Consider the following 20777-nt stretch of genomic DNA (forward strand, 5'->3'; position numbering starts at 1 on the left):
AAAAAGAAAGAAAGAGAAAAGTCGAGGAGGAGGAAAACAAAGATGACATTGACAGTGTAGGAGCCAAGGGCAAGCTGCCCCAACATGGACCACTTTGGCATGAAGATTATTCTGAGCAGAAAGCAATAGAAACCCTATGGGCTCAAGAAAAACTTTTGTCCCTCCCTTAATTATACAGAGTAATCTCAATCGGAGGTCTTTCCCAGAACAAGGGTTATTAGTGGAAATAAATTTTATTTGAAAATTTCTGCCACCCATATGGCAGGACAAACCTCTAATTACCAAACTTCTATTCTTCTTCTTATCACCCTGTGAAGTACATTCCTTTCCTCTGAAATCCCAGACTTCTATCCCTACTCCTTAGTTCAGAATGACATATATGCCTCATTTTGTCTGAGTGTCTTTGGAATTCCCATGTCTGTGTGGATTCCCTGTATGCATGCTATTAAATTCTATTTTCTCCTGTTAATCTGTTTTATGTCAGTTTGATTCTTAGTCCAGCTGGATGGACCCTTCAAAGGGAAAGAAATTCTTACTCCCCGACAACGGAAACCACTCCATATATGGCATAAAGCTTCATGCATTCACTGGCAAAACAAATGTCTAATGAATAACTACTAAACATGTCCAACGCTCTGACATGTATAGAGAGGAGAAGGGAAGGAGAAGCTTTGCAGATAAAGTTTGGCTCTGCTTCTCTCTTTAAAAGTCTCAATCTAGAAGGCTAAACAGAAATATCCATGGCAGAGAAATACTGTACCATTTTAGACTAGAGCTAACTGGATACAGATAAAATTCCCAAGTTTCAGCCAGTACAGGCCATGCCGCTTTCAAATGGAATAACAGCCCTTACTGATAGAACTTGCAATTATCAGGAATGCCAAGAGTCAGTAGCTTGTTATGCTGAGACTTTTTTTTTTTTTTTTTAAGAGAGAGGGAGAGAAGAGAGGAGGGGCAGAGGGACAGATGAAGAGAGAATCTCAAGCAGGCTCCATGTCCAGCACTGGGGGCTCCATCTCACACCCTGAGATCATGACCCGAGCCGAAATCAAGAGTTGGAAGCTCAACCAACTGAGTCACAGAGGCGCCTTATACAGAAACTGTTAATAATATGTTGGATGGGATGGTAGCCCTTGGTTTATCTTTCCTACCCCCCCTCCTGCTTCAGCTGAGTGTGCACTTAGGTTTAAGAGTTTGAAGAGTATGTGAGAAGATCCTAGAAAATAGGATGAACGGTGCATGGCAAGATCACGGCATGAAATGCTCTGACTGATTAAAGACAGATTTCATTTGCCACATTTCTTTTTCTCAAAAGACACTTTGAGAAAGCAAAAAATGGAAGAGAGGCATTGTTATTTTAAATGGACTCTACATCACACCTGAGGGTACAAAACAGGTTTTTTGGGGGGTTTTTTGGTTTTGTTTCTTCACTCAAGCAAAGCTGACTGTTACCTTTTAGAAGTGACTGGTTTATTGACTGCTAATGCTTTAAAAATGAGATTAAATCAGGCTCAGGGTCTTTATTACAAGGAAGATATATGCCCCTTGTGCATTCCAGTGGTTTGGCAATCTTAACCTCGACAGACATAACATTGATGTATGCCATGTTGCCAAACAGCATGGTAAGTGTTTAAAATGCTGTGAACAGCCTTATTGCCTTGAAATGATACTATCTAATATTAGATTGTAACTCAGTGACTGAATCGGCCCGCCCATCCTTCTACAGAATAGGAAAGTTGAAGCCACTTTGTTTTAATATCTCACAGGGAAGGGATCATTCTTCATTTCACCACTGAAACAGAGCACATAAAAGTGAATCTAGATTGCAGGGAAACTGAAATCACAGCGCATCGGGTCATTTTCATTAACAGCACATATGCATCTGCCTTTTAGAATAGGGTGTCGAAACACCAGCCTAGCTCATTCAAATCGGCAGAACTACCTTAGCACCCTTTCCACTTCCCTTGGAATATTCTGGGAAAGCAGATTTTACCTTAATCCTCAGGGCTTATTCTACTTGTTCCTTTTAATCAATCATAATTAACATAGACTTTCAGTCCTCTCTACACTTTATGCTCATCAATCAAATTCCAGACATCCATCACTCAAAGGACCCAGGGGGCTGATAGCCTTGGTTTGCATGATCAGAATGCCACCTCACGTTTTTGCTGAGTAAAGAGGACTTTCTGCAACTGTGCTTCAGCCTGTCATTGCTAAAGCAGGCAGGATACCACCAGGTAGGCTGACCAACCATTCTAGTTTTACTTGAGACTGAGGGCTTGGTTCTTAGGGCATGGTATTTTCAAATGCTAAAACCAGCTCAGTCCCGGTTCAAGCAGGATGGTTGGCCACTGTATCTCTAGGTGAGGACCCGGCCCCCCAAGAAATCTTTGCTCAGGCACAGTCTGGTTTGTGATACTCTTTTGTGGCACGAAACTGGATTTCTGGAGTAAATGCGTATCAATAAAATCTAATTTTTTATGCTGTCACCTGACAAGAACATCTCTTGCAGATTTTAACTTCCTCATACCCTCGTAGAAGAATGTGTGCTGGAGTGGTGGTTCTGTCCAATTGTCCTAGCACATGTTATTGCTGAAAATGAGTCTTAATTCTTATCAGTATTCTAGATTTTAGATGAAACGGGACCTGGGAAAAAAAACCCATATCAAATGGCTGCCCTCTTGGTTTAATAGCAAATTTTTATTTCTCATTTGGAAATCTATATATTGCAGTTCAAGCCATTATACTTAAAATTCACTGCTCTGAAGGCAAAAGAAAAAAAAAAGAAAGGGAAAAAAGCTCTGCAAAATTTCAGCATTAGTGATTCTGTAAAATGGAATAATTAGGAAATAATTTGTTTCTAATATTTTTCAACTAATGAAAAGTCCTCCCCCCAGAAACCGGTAGTATATCAACTTGGGATAGTCTTTGTTTCTAAAAATCTCATAATGCTATGTTAGTTGTTGAGATCCTTCTACTGTTTTCCAAGCAATTAAAGAGAAAGTAAGTCAAAACCATGAGGGAATACGCATATATCTTTTTTCCATTGTTCCTTATCTTAAAAATGTATACTGTTTCTGCAAAGATGATTTTCTTATCCCCAAAAAAGGAATACGAAGAGACGAAGAAGGAGGAGGAGAAAAAGGAAGAATCCACTTACCTGCTACTGCAACTTTCGCTGTCCGACTAATAATTGACCCAGAATCTCCTAAAGATGCCTCACATTGGTAAAGTCCCTCATCTGGCTTATGGTGCCTGGAGTGAAGTATGTTTTGTATCAACAGAGAGCCATTTGGAAGTTGCTGCTTCCTTTCATCCATTCCCAAGGCCAGGTGGACACCATCTTTCTTCCACTTGATAACCGGGACTCCTCGGTCAGACTCAGCAGAGCAGTTTAGAAGGACATTTCCTCCCCGCATGGTGACGGCATCGGAAGGCTCTGACAGGAAGTGCAGTGATGTGAAAGGCTTAATCTGGAAACCTGGAACAAGAAAGCATTAGGGAAATAAATATGCTCACTTATTCAAAGACATCACCGGCTTTTATACCCTGCCTCTTCTTTACAAAACTTTTTCAAAACAGCAGGGGTCTTTGAAAAATATCAAAGAATAAATGATATTCTGTTAAAGGAACAAAAACAAAACAAACAAAAAAACAAAAAAACCATGCCCAATTGAGCTAACTGAATTAATAAAACAATTGGCCCAAAAAGTAATAATTGTGAGAAATTAAAAATTCATACAAACCTAGGCATGACCATCATCACTTATAAGTCAATGCTTAAAAATATAGACAGAAAAATCTAATATTTTCCAAATAAAACTGGATATTTTAAAGTAACAATGCTTAGTAGGGGAGCAGTAGTAGTGCCCCTAGGATTTGGGGGACCTTTTCTATCTCTGCATTTTGATTATAGCACCCATTAATTTTTTGAAAAAAATCTACTCAGATATGTTGTTTCATTAACAACAACAACAAAAATCAACTCTGAACACTGTAGGGAAAGTTATTTAGAACAAACCTCTGGTGAATTTTAAAATAGTTAAGAAATCCCTGCTTGCAGAAGCAAGACAATAATGCTACTACCTAAAATCACAAATCCCTGAAGTGTCTTAATTTCCATCTGAATGTTGCTCATGAGCCAGGAAATCTAAGTGAATATTATATTACATTTAGTGTCTCTCTTTTTTTTTCTATAAACATAAATAAACATAAGAAATCAACAGGAGAAAGAGAAAGTCATTTAAGAATCCCGAGGGGAGGAAACAAGTATAATTAGTTAAAGTATATTATATTCAGGGCTCACAACATAGCCTTTAGCAGAATGCTTGGTTGTTGAATCATAGGCTTTAGCAAGGTTTTTGGAGGTCATTGGGCTCACCCTTTGCTCAAACAGGTGTATGCCTAAATCATTCGAATTGAATTACTTTTAATTTCCTTTTTAACCATCTCTGGGGCTAGGGATTCTACAGTGGCTCTTGGTGTCTTGTTTTTAATATTTAATTGTTATTAGAGTATAACTGAATTTTCTTGCTTCTATTTAATCTCATATTTTTTTCCTGAATTGCTTTGTGTGAAAATACAGAGGAGATGGACATTTCTTTTTAAGAGCCCCTTAAATTCTTCTTCTGAAGAATTTAATTTCTTTAAAAAATACCACCTAAATTGTTTTAGCCTTCATGTGTTTCAGGATAACAACCTCAATTTCATTAGCTTCCTTAATTTTTCTGTAATGGAAACAATTTTGTGTGTGTACTTTGTGTAAACTTTCTAATTTTCTATCATTTAAAAGGCAGGCACCTAAATTGCCTATCATCAATATTCCCATAAAGGATTGATCCATACTAGCTCCATTGGACGGATTCTTTCTTAACTTTGTATATACCCGCTTTCCAGTGAAAATAAAAGCTGGACAGTTTCTCACTGTTCCTCTGTATTGTTACCTGTCATACCCAATTTTTCTAAGCCTTCTATTTGAAGTCTGTTACTTTTGCTTCTCTGTTGAAGTGCACCCAGTGAACTGCATCATTTATCATCTTACACTCATTTTATCCAATGAGAATATTCACCCAAAGAAAGCAGCTGAAACTTTGCTCAAATTAATATAAATTATAAAATAGCAGTGAGCATTTCAGTCTACCATAAGTGATATTGGTAAAATTCTCAAAAGATACAGCCTAGCACCCTCACTGCCTAATAAGCTCCTCCTCCCCCCGCAAAACCATTTTAGTGTAGTCAGCTTACTTTTTACCGCCCATTCTTCTAGTGGGAACTATATCAAATTGGGGGTCTGAATATTTAGCTCTTGGTCTTAGCATTATTACTTAAAGATCCATGACTCCAACACATCTTTCAAGTCCTCAGAATCTCAGTTCCTTCATCTGTAAAGTGAGGGCATTGAACTAAACAGTCTCTAAAGTCAACATCTAGTTTGGAAACTTTCCGAACTAGTATGGGTTGAAGGCATCCATCAAGTGAATCCTGCTCTGAGCTTATTCAGATGCAGACTGATGTTGCTCTAAATGACTCCCCCATGTCTACATGATACCCTCCTTTACAAGAAAAGAAACACGAGTCAGTGAACACCTAACTTGAGATACCAAGGATGGGAAAACAGAGAGAAATTCCAATGTCCTTGAATGTCAAGATATTTCACTAGAGTAATACCTGCAATTTCCATACAAGTGGCATTAAAAGGGTAGAAATAAATTTAGAATTCAAGACCAGACAACTATATTAAAAAGCATTTATTGCTTTTTGGTTCTTCCCGGGGCCTATATTTTAAACAACAATCTCATGATGAACACCTTATTTATGTCACAGAACACATAATACACTGAATGCGGCTGTTTATGACAGCATGCTAATGAGTATATGTGCCCATTATCACAAATAAATAATCCACTTAATCTGAAACAAGGAGTTTATGACAGTTTTCAGTGCTGTGAGTACATAATTTAGGAAAGTTAAATAAAGATTAACTTTTCTTCAAAACAACTACCCTTGCATTTTGCTGGCAATTTGAGCTTCTGTACTCCTTATAACAATTACATATTTTTTTTAAAGATTTATTTATTTATTTGACAGAGAGATAGACAGAAGAGCACAAGCAGAGGGAATGGCAGAGGGAGAAGGAGAAGCAGGCTCTGCACTGAGCAGGGAGCCTGATGCGGGACTCGATCCCAGGACCCTGGGATCATGACCTGAGCCAAAGGCAGATGCTTAACCATCTGAGCCACCCAGGCGCCCAACAATTACATTTTTAATACATTGCTGAGGAATATAGGTATCTCACTGCTTTAGGTAACTTACATTAGTTACTTAGTTTTTAGAAAAGATGGACTCAAGCCAATAGAATCTGTTGAGAAGCAATACATTTGTCTCCAATGTTCTTCTTTTCAAAGTTCCAGTCTATGTAGGCATAAGCTGCTTGCATTCTCTTCGGAGATATCTTACATGGGCTTAAGAAATGCTCCACTAACACAGTACGCGGACTCCAATTTGGGTTGTCCCCCCTTCCTCTTCTCTTAGGGTACTAGCTCCTCCTGGAGGGATTTTGCCTACCAGTACATCATATTTTAATATGAAATAATTTTTACCCAATTGTTTCATCCAAGAATCCCTATCTGAAATCAACTACACTGATCTAATGTTTGAACAGAGAAAGATAGATGATAAAACTGAAGAAGACAAAGAAGTAGAAATCACTTTTGGAGGCTGTAGCTCAAAAAGTTGTGGCTGGAATTTGGGCAGGCAGAGTTGGATGGGGGACAGATCGCCTGGGAAATGAGCAAAAGAAATATTCAGAAAGCAACAGAAGAATGCTTTTGAAGAGTTACAATTTTAGAGGATTTTACATTAGATTGACTATGGTGGGGATTTCATCCAGAAGAAAGCCAACTGGAGAAGTTTTTGTTTGTTTTGGTTTGGTTTTCTTTTTAAGATGCCAGTGGTCATTCTGTTGAAACTTTCTTTAAATAGTAACATTTCTCATTCTTGCTTCATAAAAGAAGTGATCTTTTGGCCTGCTGTAAAATTACATGATTAATTATATTTTGGAGAAATATATTTGAGAGTACCTAAATACCATCCCCTAAGAAATCTGAATGGTTGAATCTGATAGCAGAGTTCATGATTAGAATGAATGAGTCTCAGGGCCTCTTCTCCCTCCAAATGTTGGCTTGGAAAGATCTCTAGATCTTCTCTGGGTAGGAGTTAGGCATAGAGCCATAGATGCATTTAACCCATTGGTCTTTTCTTATCTGTATCAGTCTGAGAAAAAGTAATAAAGTGTCATATTGTTCTTGGACATGATTCTTTATTTTCATCTTCTTCTGAAAGACCGTATTTTATAAGCACATAATAACACAGCAAATCCTTCAATGTTTTTCCAATATAGATATAGAGGAGAGCTTGAGGGGTGACCCAAAGGAGAAATATCAACATTTATTTGCTTTGGTTTTGTCAGACATAAATAAACATCAGAAATAACAGTGTCAGGGCTATTCAAAGTTTATATTAATTGAGTATCTAGAGATAGAAAAGATTTGTAATGTATTTTAGAAACTCTCCAAAATAATCAAAGAAATAGTAAAAATCTTTCTGTTAGCAGAAGTTCCTTTGTGTATGCCCTCCTTCTCATATTCTTGTTAATTTCAAAGACCATTCAGTCACAGAGGCAGGCTAACTTAGAATGGCTTTTTTAAAGTATGACATTTTATCTACAATATCAAATATTGTTGAGTGTGAAAAATAATTCCTCACGGAGTCAGAAAGTCCTTTCCAAGTCCAAAATGTAAAATCTTCTGGTTAAAGCAATAAAAGCTAAAAAAAAAAAAGAAAGAAATTTATGAAAAGTAGCATGAAAGTAAAAAGCAGCTCCTGAAAAGATTTTAAGATTAGAAAATGTCGTACAAGTCCCCATAGAACATGCTATGCAAAATTTCATCTATTTCAAATTACAAAACTTTCACTTTGGGATGCTTGGAGATTCGGATGATCCCCAATTTTTGTAATTAACCCAGAAAACTCTGCCATCATTATCTCTTCTTAGAAATATATGCTACTGCATCTGCTTCTCCTGTGTTAAGGAAATCCATCTCCACTGAAGGAAAGTAAAATTGTTCTATGAATGATAGAATACCCTTTTTAAGTCATCAAACACCAATTACAGGTACAATTATAACTCTGGACTTCAGCCCTAACAAAAGTTTATAATGCTTCTGAGACTTTGGTTTGGAACAGGGAATTTAAAAAGCAAAGCAAAGTGAAACAAAACAAAACACAAGAATTAAAAGAACCCCTAACTATATGTGACCTTTACTGGGTAGGATATCAGAATATAAATTCTGAAACAGTGATTCTCAAACCACGGTTCCCAGACTAGCAACAGCAATACTGGGAACTTGTTAGGAATGTACAATCTCAGGCCCCACCCCAAACCTACCCAATCAGTAACTTTAGGGGTAGAGTCCCACAGGGTTTAATTAGCCTTCCAGGGGATTTTCATATTCTCTAAATCTTGACAACTGCTTCTCCAAAACATCTGGTGCCCTGGACTAGAGCATAGGGGTCCTTGTGTTCTTTGTACTGTCCTGTTATAATTTTCCATATTTGGGAAAAGTACATAATTTGGGTCAATTCTTCTTCTTTTTTCTTTTCTTTCTTTCTTTTCTTTTTTTTTTTCTAAGTAGGGAGATGAAGTTATGGGGATGATCAAGGAAGGCAAATAACTGAACATTTTCTCAACACATATTTTATTAATATTTGCAGCACATTTCTCTTCGAAAGCTTAAGGAAAGGTGGAGAAAGGGCCAAGGAAGGGGGTTATTGTTGACAATACCTCCGCTTTCCACTTGGTAACCAGTACTTTGTTGGGACCCCAAATGGCTGTACTCCATTGAGCCAAATTTAAATTCCAGTCAATTGAACGTTTAAAGTGCTCCTTGTGATATCCTTGGTTCTTCATACAAGGAACTGTCAAAAGATTTCTGTTGATCAACTATGATAGCTACAATCCTCTCTCAAAAAAAGTTTTGGTAAATATAGTATTCTTCTTTATCAGATTGCACTTCTTTTCATTACATGTGATCTCCATGGTATAATTGTAGCCTTTTAAACCAGTGGAACTCTAGACACTTGCTTGGCTGACCTACCCCTCACTTCAGTTTAGTATCTAGACGGGCAAAACCATAATTGCACTCACTCTGCTGCGGCGTGGGGGGTCCTTTACTTGCTCGATCTTAATGCAAGACTTTTAACAGTCAGCCGCCCAGAGCAAGACAATATATCTCACTGAAGGACCAGAACCAGTGACTACTGGGGTTTCTGTGAAGTGTTGGTGCTTTTTTTTTCTACTTTGATAAGAGACAAAGTAAAAATAATTGTCAAAAGATGCAGTTGTATTTTTTTTTAATTGTGTACATTCCAGGCTTTGCTAGAGACTAGCATATTTTGAAGCTGTTCAACTTCAAGACTTTTTTTTTTTTATCACTAACAGACAGGAATTAGAAGTGAATTAGATGTTGGGGAATTTATTCCTTACTTTAAATAATGCAAAGGAAGACTTACCAGTAAGAAATACAGGTACATTTTACTATGGCAATGTATTAAGTATCATTAAAATGTAGGGAAGCTATGGGTAGAAAATTTGAATTAAAAATTTTAAAGGACAGTTCAAGTTCCTCCCCCATTACAGTTGCCAGATTTAGCAAGTAAAAATTAAAGGTATCAGTTATATTTGAATTTCAGGTAAACAACAAATGTTTTCATATAAATATGTCCTAAAGACTTATATTAAATAAATACTGCATAGGACATACTTATATGAAAACATTATTTGTTGCTTACTCAAAATTCACATTTAACTGGGCATCCTGTATTTTCCACTGTATCCCCATGAATTCACTTCCTTGAAATCATGGCAAAAGTGATCAAATAGTACATGACTTCATCCTACTCTGCTCAGTTCTCACATATCTGAAGAGAAGAGTGAACTCTTGGAAAGCTACCATGATTGAATCAGGAAAAGTGATTTTTGTTCGGGACGTTTGCTGATCTAGTCCAACACCACCAAATATCCATGGAGAAAGGTTGTTGAACTTGATTTGTTCTTGACACTGTGATTCTTCTTTCCTCTTCCCCTTACAAGACAGGGAGCAAAACTCAGAAATATAAATACAAGATATGAAGTTCAAGAAGCAACTGTCCCAACAGAAATTGCTTAGTGAGCCCACACAGAAGCTCCCCATCAGACATGCTGAGCACATGGCATCTTCCGCAAGGCAGAGGAAGCTTTGCTAAGATCTGAGGTTTTTACAGGGTGAGGAGTGTGTGCCCCAGGCAACTGTCTTGAGTGTCCTCTGGCTAAATCCAATAGTAAAGGAAAACTATAAGGGCCAAGATAGAGTGGGAGAGTAGCTTCCTCATTCCTTTGCTGCTTTAAGAGCTAAATCTCTAAACCACAGCTTGATTTTGCTGCGTGATACTGGGCAAATTGTAATGCGATTTTTTTTTTTTTTCAGCTCAACAGGTAACACAGTATGACATCTAGGTTATCATTCCCTGGGCCTCATGCAAAATTAACATTTAAAAGAGAAACTTTGATGTGTTGCTTAATCTGCCCTGGGTTTGAAACTTTAACCCTGCTCGTTTTGCTTAAATGTAAGCTGGCTTTCTCCTCCCCTTGTGTTTTTCATCAGTCTTTCTCAAAGTAGAGGGATGAACAGCTTTTCATGTAGGCACAACTGTCAATGAGAATAATAAGGAAGACTATTCAGAGTACTTAGAAAAAGTACCAGTTAATGGGTACCCAGCACATAGGAATATCTCCATCTGGATGACAGTGAAGAGTAGGCAAGCTTTGAAGATGCCATTAATTTTCAGGGGAATTTTGAGGGGACTAATGGACTTTTAATCAGATTACTTATATTTACAGTACACAAATAAGCAAATGTGGACACAAAACCAAATACAATAATTGCCTATAATCCTGTTCACCTGGTGAAAGCCACTGTTAAAGTTTATGTGCATTTCCTTCTAAGAAATGATTCATTTTCTGATTCATAGTGATTTGCTTTATTAGTCACATGGTTGTAATAATATTTGAGAGAAAGAGAGACAGAAACAGAGGGAGAGAAAGCACTCACCCATGAGAGTGTGTATACACTCTGGTCTCTCTTTCTTATAAGGCTTCTAATCTCATCATGGGGTCTCCACCCTCATGATCTCAAACAAACCCAATTACCTATCAAAGGCTCCACCTCTGAATTACACAATGGGGGTTAGGGCTTCAACATATGAATTTGGGGGGAACACAAACATTCAGTCCATAAAAGACATGGACCAAGTGTCTAGGGGAAGAACTCTGTAAAGAGAGTGAAGAGTGTGTGCTAAGGTCCTGAGGTGTGACTGGACTTTCCCAGGAACAGTAAGGAGACCTACGGGACTAGACTGATCAGTCTGAGGGAGAAGAAGAGTTCAAGGAGATTAGGTTGAGAGGCCACTGGGAGGTGTGTAGGACCTTGTAGGCAAACAAAAGAACTTTGTTTTAACTCTGACAAAGATGGAGGCCTAGTGGAACATTTTGACTAAAAAGTGAAAAGGTCCAACTTGTATTTTAAAGCAGTAGTTCTCAGATTTTTGCCCCCCAAGGAGACACCTGGCAAATGTCCCAGACAACTAGGAAGGTGCTATTGGCATCTAGTGGGGAGAGGCCAGGGACGCTGTTACACAGGCTACAGTGCATAGGACAGCCCCTCACAAGAGAGAATTCTCCAGTCCCAAACATAACTATGTTAAGGATGAGAAACCCTATTGTAAAAGGTCACCCTGGTTGCTGTGCTGAGAACAGGGGTCATTAGAAGCAGGGAAACTGGTCAGCACGTTACTTCCATCATCCAGGTGAGAAATGAGGGGACTTAGATGGAAACCCTGCCGTGGAAGTGGTAAGAAATGGTCAGATTCGGGATCCATATTGAAGGTAGAGCCATGGGGTTGTTGAGGGATTAAATGTGGGTTGTTAAAAAAAAAAAAAGATGACTCCAAGTAGATCAATAGAGCAATTTATGCAATTTACATGCAAAAAAGGCATACTGTCTGTTGCAAAATAAAGCTCTCAGCACAAGGGGTCAGGAGACCTGAGTTCTTTTTCTACTTCTGTCACTCACCAAGCCTGGGTCACACCACTGGGAATTGATGTACTCACCAAAAGAACAAGGATGTTGGACTAGCTAACTTCTAGGTATCTTCAGCTCTAATATTAAGCAGTTTATGAGTTCACACCTATTAACTTTGCTACTTACAAAAAATTTACTCTTAAATTTAGAAGGAAATTTTTTATATGAAGAGATTTGCTATAATCACCCTGTGATCAGTTTATCACAGGCTTATATGAGTCCACAAAGAGGTGCAGTTACTGAAGGTGTCAAGAGACTAACAACCACCCACCTCATTATCCATAAAATAGAGGAAGAGTCTAATCTTTTCCCTTGAAGATAAAAGACCGCAGAGGTCACTCTGCCAACAAAGCACAGCAGCTTTATTATGATTCATGAGAAATGAAGTATTCATCTTGTGGAAACTGCTGTTACAAATATAAAGGATTAATTCCATAAAGGTTTGACAGGTCCAGAGAAAGCCTTAAAAATTCAGCAAACCTCATGGTTGACACTGAAGTCTGATGTGGGGACCCATACTGATAAAACATTTGTGTTATAATGAGTCCCATTTTCTCAAAACGGAGGCCAAACAGTGGTTTTCATTAAAATGCTGTCATTCATTTTGTTGTGATATTTACTGTATCCTGTCTCGGCGGAAAAGTGATATTTTCCTGCTTAGTTCATGAATGACATCAAGAAGGAAAACCTATAATGATTAGAGAAATATCAACTTTGGAACTGAGAGCCAATGAGCTTTAAAATGTTCAGGTCAGTGTTTATTAAACACTGTATGTTATTAACTGGTGATTTAAGTTCAACGGGAGATGACTTGGGGAGTAAGGATGAAGTGTCTCTGGAATATCAGAACCATAAGGGGATTTCTGAACCCTAAATATGTAACACATGCATGATCTATGTAAACTTCAAGGATGAAGGAACTATTTATATGTCCCTCACCTAAAGGAACTAAAAGATGAAGAAAAAAGTATGTTTCTTACCTAAAAAGCGGTTATTGCATGAATGAATTAGTTGCTGCAATTTCCTAAAACGTTCTAATTAGAGACTTCCCTAGAATACAGTGGTTATTACCTTGGACCTGCCTCGCCACCAGGAGGGGGCCAGTGTTGCTGGTTCTCTGTGCCTGCACAGTGGTTCAGGATTGAACATGGGGGACAAGGAATGGCTGACCCTTCCATTTCAATACTTCAAAAAATGCATTATTCAAATGCATAGAATCAAGTTGATACCTGAATGTCTAGAACATGAGTACTGGAGAGAATCTTGAAAATTCTGTAGACTGAATGTTTCCTACATCCTTTGCTGGCCAAGCCCTACTACAGATACCAAACAAAGCATAGGACAAAGATTTCTCTAGGAGGTATATTCATTACAAGTGACTCTCAGCTCACTTGATTTCCAATACAGTGTGTCTTCCAATAATATCTTAGAACTAGTTATAAATCTTAAGCCAATTAAGTAATAAACATTAATTCTCATCAGGTTCCCATTTTACAAAATGGAAAAGTTAGACATAGGCCGGGCAGAGATGGGAAGTCTCACTGAATAGCAGTGACTGTTCTAGGTCTTAGAGAGATAATCCTTTATTGTCCTTCCCTTGAGGCACTACTCCTTCTATCACATAGCATATTCATAAGAATTTCTTCCTTATTCTACTGAAAACTTCAAGGGAGCAGAAATAAATTGTATTTGTTTATCTCACACAACCTTTCATAGTCTTTACCTATCTCAGAAGTATTTAATAAATATTTATTGAATAAACTTGTATAAACAAAAACATGAATAATTTAGGAAAATTCCTTAAATTGGTGAAAGAAAATCATAGTACACATGACCTAATTCTCCTAAGTTGGCTGTGAATGACAGAGATTACTTGCTATTGCTGTCAATGAAACGAAAATCAATATCCATCCTGATAACATTTCCCTGCATATTCGGAGGCAGTGTGGGCCAACTCTTTCTGTCAAGAGCCAGATGGTATATGGTTTTCAGCTTCCTGGGCCAAGAGGCAACCCTAAGGATATTATATAAATACTTATACGATGATTTAAAAGGTAACCACTTTAAAAATGTATATGCCATTATTAAACAAACAAACAAACAAAAACAAGCAGACACTGTAGTCTTTGACCTCTGTTCTGTGAAGATGATACTGATGATTCACAGTTACCAGGGATTCAAGCCTGGAGCTTCCACCTTGTGCTAAACTCACTACTTTCCACATTGCATTCCTCTTGACAATAGATTTACCATTTACAGGAACTTTAGCAAGAATATCTGGTCTATAGGCTGTGCACACAGATGAACTTTTTCATTATACTCATTCATTCACACACACATTATTAAACATCTATCAAGTGCCTATGTAGCTCCCCAGGTACCTTGTTCATTCCAAAAGCCTTACAATTCAGGGCCATAAACGCTTTATACAGCCCCTCTCTTCTCGTCCCTCCCCTTGCTGCCTCTGTACATTCCCTGGCCTGTCTAATGTCCCTGCGGCCTGTTTAGCAGACAGAATTGAGGAATTCTGCGGAAAATATATTTTTATAATTGCTGATGATATATAAAACACATGCTCTTATCATATCATCATTTCCTAAAAAGCCATAGAGAAAGGCAAAACAGCCTTGTTAGATTTTTTCATCTTGCATGAATAAGTATTCAAGGTAAAGGGAAAAGCTGTGTCTTTGTTTCCTTATTGCAATTAAGGCAGTAGAGTCTAGCCCACTGCCCAAGTACTTTTGAGTTTTTCATTGGCCTTAAAAAGGCTATAAAATTTCAGTTATACTTGATGAATAAATCCCAGAAATCTACTGTATACCACAGTGCCTACAGTTAACAATATTGTATTGTATACTTAAGCATTTGCTAAGAGGCCATATATTGTTTTTAAACAAAAAAATTTAAAAAAAGAGGGTAACAGGAAATTTTTGGAGGTGATGGCTATGTTTATGTCACTGATGGTGGGGATGGCTTCACAGGTCAAGGCTTATCTCCAAACTCGTCTAGCGTGTGTTAAATAGGCACAGCCTTTTGCATATCAAGCATGCCTCAGTAAAGTGGCTTTAAAAAAATAAAAGATGTCTAGGTAATTCCGACCTAGGGAACTGTCACAGTGTCACCAACAGTGCCTTGTGGGTTCCTATGGTTGTTTAACTACTTTTTACCATTCCTGGATGAGCTTCTATCCAGTTACTTTTCATGTATTTATCTTATTTGACCTTTAGGAAATTTCTTTCATACTGTCACTAATTTAAAAAAAAAATCATAAGAACCAAAGCAATGATTGCCTATGCCACCATTTAGACATAGTAAAAGCCTAAAACTTATCTAAATAATAAACAGCAGTTTCCCTGGAATGACAGAAACTGTAATTCCATTAAAGAGCCCAAGTGTTATCATAAAACACTCAGAAGTAAATGTATACACAACTCTCAGCTGACAAGAAAAATCGAGAGCAGAAAATGAGCTGAGTTTACAGAGTGTAGCACACTAGTCTCCTTCTCAAATGTGGGCTCCCCCATAATTCATCAGCTGTAGACACTTTACCCCCAATACCCAGAATCCCAAATACATCTGCTTCCTTTTTTATTCCGCCCTTACAGGTTCTTTCCTAATGTCCTCAGCTCTTTTATGCTCCCATTACCTCCAGCTCAGAAAAACCACGGTCTTAATAGAAGTCACTGGAACATAAAAAGGGGGTTGCTCTGTGTTATATAACATTTTGATTTGTATGCTATATGCCTACTGTAATTTTATTTGTTTTTTTAAATTGTTTTTGAAGATTTTATTTATTTATTTGAGAGAGAGAATGAGAGAGAGAGAGCACATGAGAGGGAAGAGGGTCAGAGGGAGAAGCAGACTCCCCGCCGAGCAGGGAGCCCGATGCAGGACTCGATCCCGGGACTCCAGGATCATGACCCGAGCCGAAGGCAGTCGCTTAACCAACTGAGCCACCCAGGCGCCCCTGTTTTTTTTTTTAGATTTTTTAAAAAGATTTTATTTATTTATTTGACAGAGACACAGCGAGAGAAGGAACACAAGCAGGAGGAGTGGGAGAGGGAGAAGCAGGCTTCCCGCGGAGCAGGGAGCCCGATGCAGGATTTGATCCCAGGACCCTGGGATCATGACCTGAGGCGAAGGCAGACGCTTAACAACTGAGCCACGCAGGCACAATTTATTTATTTTTTTAAAGATTTTATTTATTTATTTGACAGAGAGCGCGCGCGCACATGCGAAAATGTGGGGAGAAGGGCAAAGGGAGAGGGAGAAGCCGACCCCCCACTGAGCAGGGAGCCTGACAACACCTGCTGGATCCCAGGACCCCAGGATCATGCCCTGAGCCACAGCAGATGCTTAACCAACTGAGCCACCCAGTTGCCCCAAGACTGTAATTTTAAAAGCCATAATTATTATACATGTTAAATCATATTGCCAAACATGTTACTATCTTTTTAGCATAATTAAATAAATGAAATCTCTTACTGTTCCAACCTTTATTTTCTCTCCACTTAAAAAAGTATATATATGAAAAATATGTCCTTGCTATTGTGTATCCAGGGGAATGAGTAATATAGACATGAAAAGAACTGAAAACAATCCAAGTCACTTATGTACAGCCAGATCTACTCTCCTGTGCATAGGTTGGTGTGGCAGTTGGGGTGGACTTATTCACCACTTTAATCGTGGGTTAGTGTTGCATTAAGACTTGTTGAAGGTTTGCACTGTGGCTTACAAACATTGTATTCTTTCTCTGTTTATTTTTTCTTATATTTCTAGTAATTTACTTAGAATTTACATGGCAGTCTTATTTGATCCTGTTGAGCAGGAAGAGGTTGTTAACCCTATTTTGCAGGTAGGAAAAAAAGGCTCAGGGAGGAGAACTGTCTTGACCAAGGTCACATGTCTCAGAAAATCTAGCTTTTTGTCTTAATTCTATCTAGGACTCATTCTTTCTGCTTTTTATCCAAACCCTTTCTCTTTCTCAAACTGTATAAAAGTAGAATACATAGCCAAGTAGGGCCAAACCAGCTCAGAGGTGGAACAGACAAAAACACATGGTATTAATTGAAATATCTGATACAGACAGCGACTTAAGCTACTGTTATTTCAGAAAATCCGTCAAACAGGGTTTAGGTACTGAAACCTTTTGGTCATGTGACTATGTAATCTGGGAAGAGGGATAAAGTCAATGATTCTATGATACCCCAAATCACCTGGTATAAAATGGCTTCATCATTTTATACAGATTTTGTCACCCAGTTCAGTCCTAGAAGGATGTGCCTAGGATTAACACAGTGAGCACTGGCAGAAGGATAGGGTCTGGGAGTGCCTGGAAGGGTCTATATGGATGGGGGTAGCAGGGAAGGAGGCCAAAGTAGCTATACCAAATTAGAAAAACTTTTGTCTATTTTCTCTTTGAGGTTGTCCCAGAATCACACACACACACACACACACACACACACACACACACACACTCACACACACACACACACACAAAAATAGCCTGTATTTGTCCCACTTAACTAAATCTATGAAGAACCAAGGCTAATTTTTTTTTTTAAGATTTTATTTATCTGACAGAGAAAGACACAGCGAGAGAGGGAACACAAGCAGGGGGAGTGGGAGAGGGAGAAGCAGGCTTCCCACGGAGCAGGGAGCCCGATGTGGGACTCGATCCCAGGACCCTGGGTCCTGACCTGAGCCGAAGGCAGACGCTTAACAACTGAGCCACCCAGGCTCCCCGAGAACCAAGGCTTTTGATCATTAGAAATTATTAGTATCAGACTTCTCAAATTTTTATTTTGTCCATAAAATTTGTATTGATCTACCACATATATTAATTCCTGATTTACTACCCTCAAAGTCAAGAACTAGGGATGCCTGGGTGGCTCAGTCAGTTAAGCCCCTGGCTCAGGTCATGATCCCAGGGTCCTGGGATCGAGTCCCACGTTGGGTTCCCTGCTCAGCAGGGAGTCTGCTTCTCCCTCTGCCTGCCGCTCCCCCCGCTATGCTCTCTGTCTCTCTCTCTCTGACAAATAAATAAAATCTTAAAAAAAACAAAAACAAAAACAAAGTCAAGAACTAAGCCTAAATTTTTGTTTAAATCCTCTTTCCCATTTGCGTTTAGCACTGATGAACACATATTAAAAAGGAAAAAAAAAGGCACTGAATGGTGTCGGTCTCACTCTCTCACTATCTTTGACATGAACCAAAGGAGAATGAAGAAAAATGAGTGAACATTTTGAGCTTCCTTTAGTAATTACTTTCCACTAGGTCTAAAGTATAGTTCACTGGTTGCAGGATACAACTGTGGCCCCTCACTTATGAGGAAGCAGGACCCAAAGAAGCTCATAACCAGGTCCACACATTAAAGAAATTTATGGATGCCCACCTGGGCATCTCCAAAATATAGAGACAGTAACACAGTTGGTGAAGGTTTTAAAAGTAGCTTTTAAATGGGACTGATGTTGAACATCAGTGCGTCAAACATTTTTACCATCAATGTAAAATAAAGTAAAATTTAACCAAAAAATGTATATGATATGAGGACAGGCTCATTATGACATGGTGCATTGCACTCCTGTCTAATTTCAAGCTAAATCACTAGTGCGATGACTAGGAACATCACATAAGATACTTTTGACACTGAAAGGAGAGTCAATTTATAATTATGCCAGGACAACATGTTTACATTGGTATTGTTTTAGGCAATTTGTGATGTATGGTCTTCAACCTATCACTATTTGAAAGACGATACAGATGTTCACACTGGCACTCTTTTTCAAAATCTGTATTTTTATCTGATAGTGAGAAATCCTATCAGGCACTAGAAGCATTCAGAATTGATATAGAAAATATAGTTTATACAACTTCTATTTCTGAAATGCACAATATACTGTCATGCTTTGGAGTTTTAGATAAATTTGGAATTAAAGAGAATTATTGCCTCATTCTCCTCTAAATGTTGGTTACTCATTAATGGAAACTTCTTTGGGAGAAAAGAAAAAAGGAAGAAACTTCTTTGGGTGGGTATAAAAGGCCAGTGTGTACTGGTATACCTTCTGGTGGTAACTGGAAAGGGATGGCTCAAGGCTCATCAAACTGGCATGTAGCCGGAAATACACTGAAAACAAATGATTAAAAATGTGATAACTCTCAGTGAAGAGGACTATGAACCAAAAAGTATCATGCCTCCCTGTCGGTCTGCAGAGTGACTGAAAAATGAGTCATGGTAGAAGGAGCTCTGGCCACTTAGATGCTGTTAACTCCACTGGCTTTGGCCATGAAGAATAAAGGCTGAATGAAGCATGAAAGTTGGGATCATAGGGGAGAGCCCCCGCTCCGTCACATTCAATGATTCACAGCTCTACGCCCTTTTGCTTAATAGTCATGGGTTCAATGCTTTGACACAGATAAATATGTTCAGAAAACCTTTCTAGTCAATGCTGACATCAGCAACTAACAGTTTAGCAGGACCATAGCTAAAAGCAGGGGAAACTTAATAGAAGATTGAGGTGGTATTTTTGGTTGCATTAATTATTCATTCATAAACAATATATCTTTATTTATTTAATTAGGAAATTTATATAGCATGAATGGATCTTCAAGTGACCACATCAGGACAGTGTACAAAGTAACTACTACATAATGTAGACACTGATCATGTTTTTGAAACTTTGCCTTTGTGGGTTGGGAAGAACAAAGGGACTAATACTGAAACCCATCACATGATTTAATTTTCAGCTACTCAATGAAATTATTGTTATGCTGATTTGGGGGAGGAGAAAATTGAGACTGAAGTCTATGATAAATGATAATTTGTCCAATGGATGAGTCTGATTTTGAAATAATGTCTTTGACGCCAAACTCCATTTCTCATTGTCAGGTTTGTTTCTCTAGGAGTTTCTGTTTCTCTCCTGTTTCTCAGGAAATTGCTTTTTAAAAATTTTTTCTTCTCCTTTCTGTAAAGGGCCAGATAGTAAATACTTTTGGCTTTGTAGGGCAACTGCCATTGTAACAGGAAAGCAGTCATAGAGTATGAAAAGAAATGGGCATGGCCACAGATCCCCACCCCACACCCTGCTCCAAAGTAATCATCAGAAATGAAAGCAAATAAACTAAACAAAATAGATAAAATTATGCAATACTCTAATAGTTAGGTATATCTTATAATGATGCCCCTATAATACCTCTAGTATATAAATCCTGGATAGGAAACAATGGTATTTATTCTGGCATTCTCTAGTCTTCCCCTTCCAGGCTCTCCATCCCCTGGGTACCCAACACTTTCCTACCAGAGTTACAGCTCTCCTCTTAAAATGCCATCCACACCTGCCCTTCTTTGCTGACTCATATTCTGAATGCTTCTTTCTTCAGTTTCCCATTTTCAAACCTATTCAAAATAGTGTCACCCAGTGGAAGGGAAGATTCAATAACTTTTATCCACATTAAGGTATGATTAGTTAAAAAACTTAATGTGGTGGGGTGCCTGGGTGGCTCAGTCGGTGAAACGTCTGTCTTCGGCTCAGGTCATGATCTCAGGGACCTGGGATAGAGCCCCAAGGCAGGATCCCTGCTCAGGGAGAGTCTGCTTCTCCC

At 38.4% G+C, this 20777-nt stretch overlaps 1 protein-coding gene across 1 annotated transcript in view; it reads right to left on the bottom strand.

The window, feature by feature from the left end:
- Nucleotides 1–4449, bottom strand: part of DCC (DCC netrin 1 receptor) — a 750254-nt gene extending 745805 nt beyond the window's left edge. The window contains exons 1-2 of the mRNA XM_088019394.1: nucleotides 4428–4449; nucleotides 3161–3481 (exon numbers count right to left, since the gene is read on the bottom strand). Coding sequence (XP_087875520.1) covers nucleotides 3161–3481; nucleotides 4428–4449 — 343 coding nt within the window. The remainder of the gene's footprint in view (nucleotides 1–3160; nucleotides 3482–4427) is intronic.
- Nucleotides 4450–20777: the final 16328 nt, after the last annotated feature.

Source organism: Eumetopias jubatus, unplaced genomic scaffold, assembly GCF_037043125.1.
Source record: "Eumetopias jubatus isolate StellerSeaLion01/CBP00866 unplaced genomic scaffold, mEumJub1_p1.0 scaffold_16, whole genome shotgun sequence".
Lineage (NCBI taxonomy): Eukaryota > Metazoa > Chordata > Mammalia > Carnivora > Otariidae > Eumetopias > Eumetopias jubatus.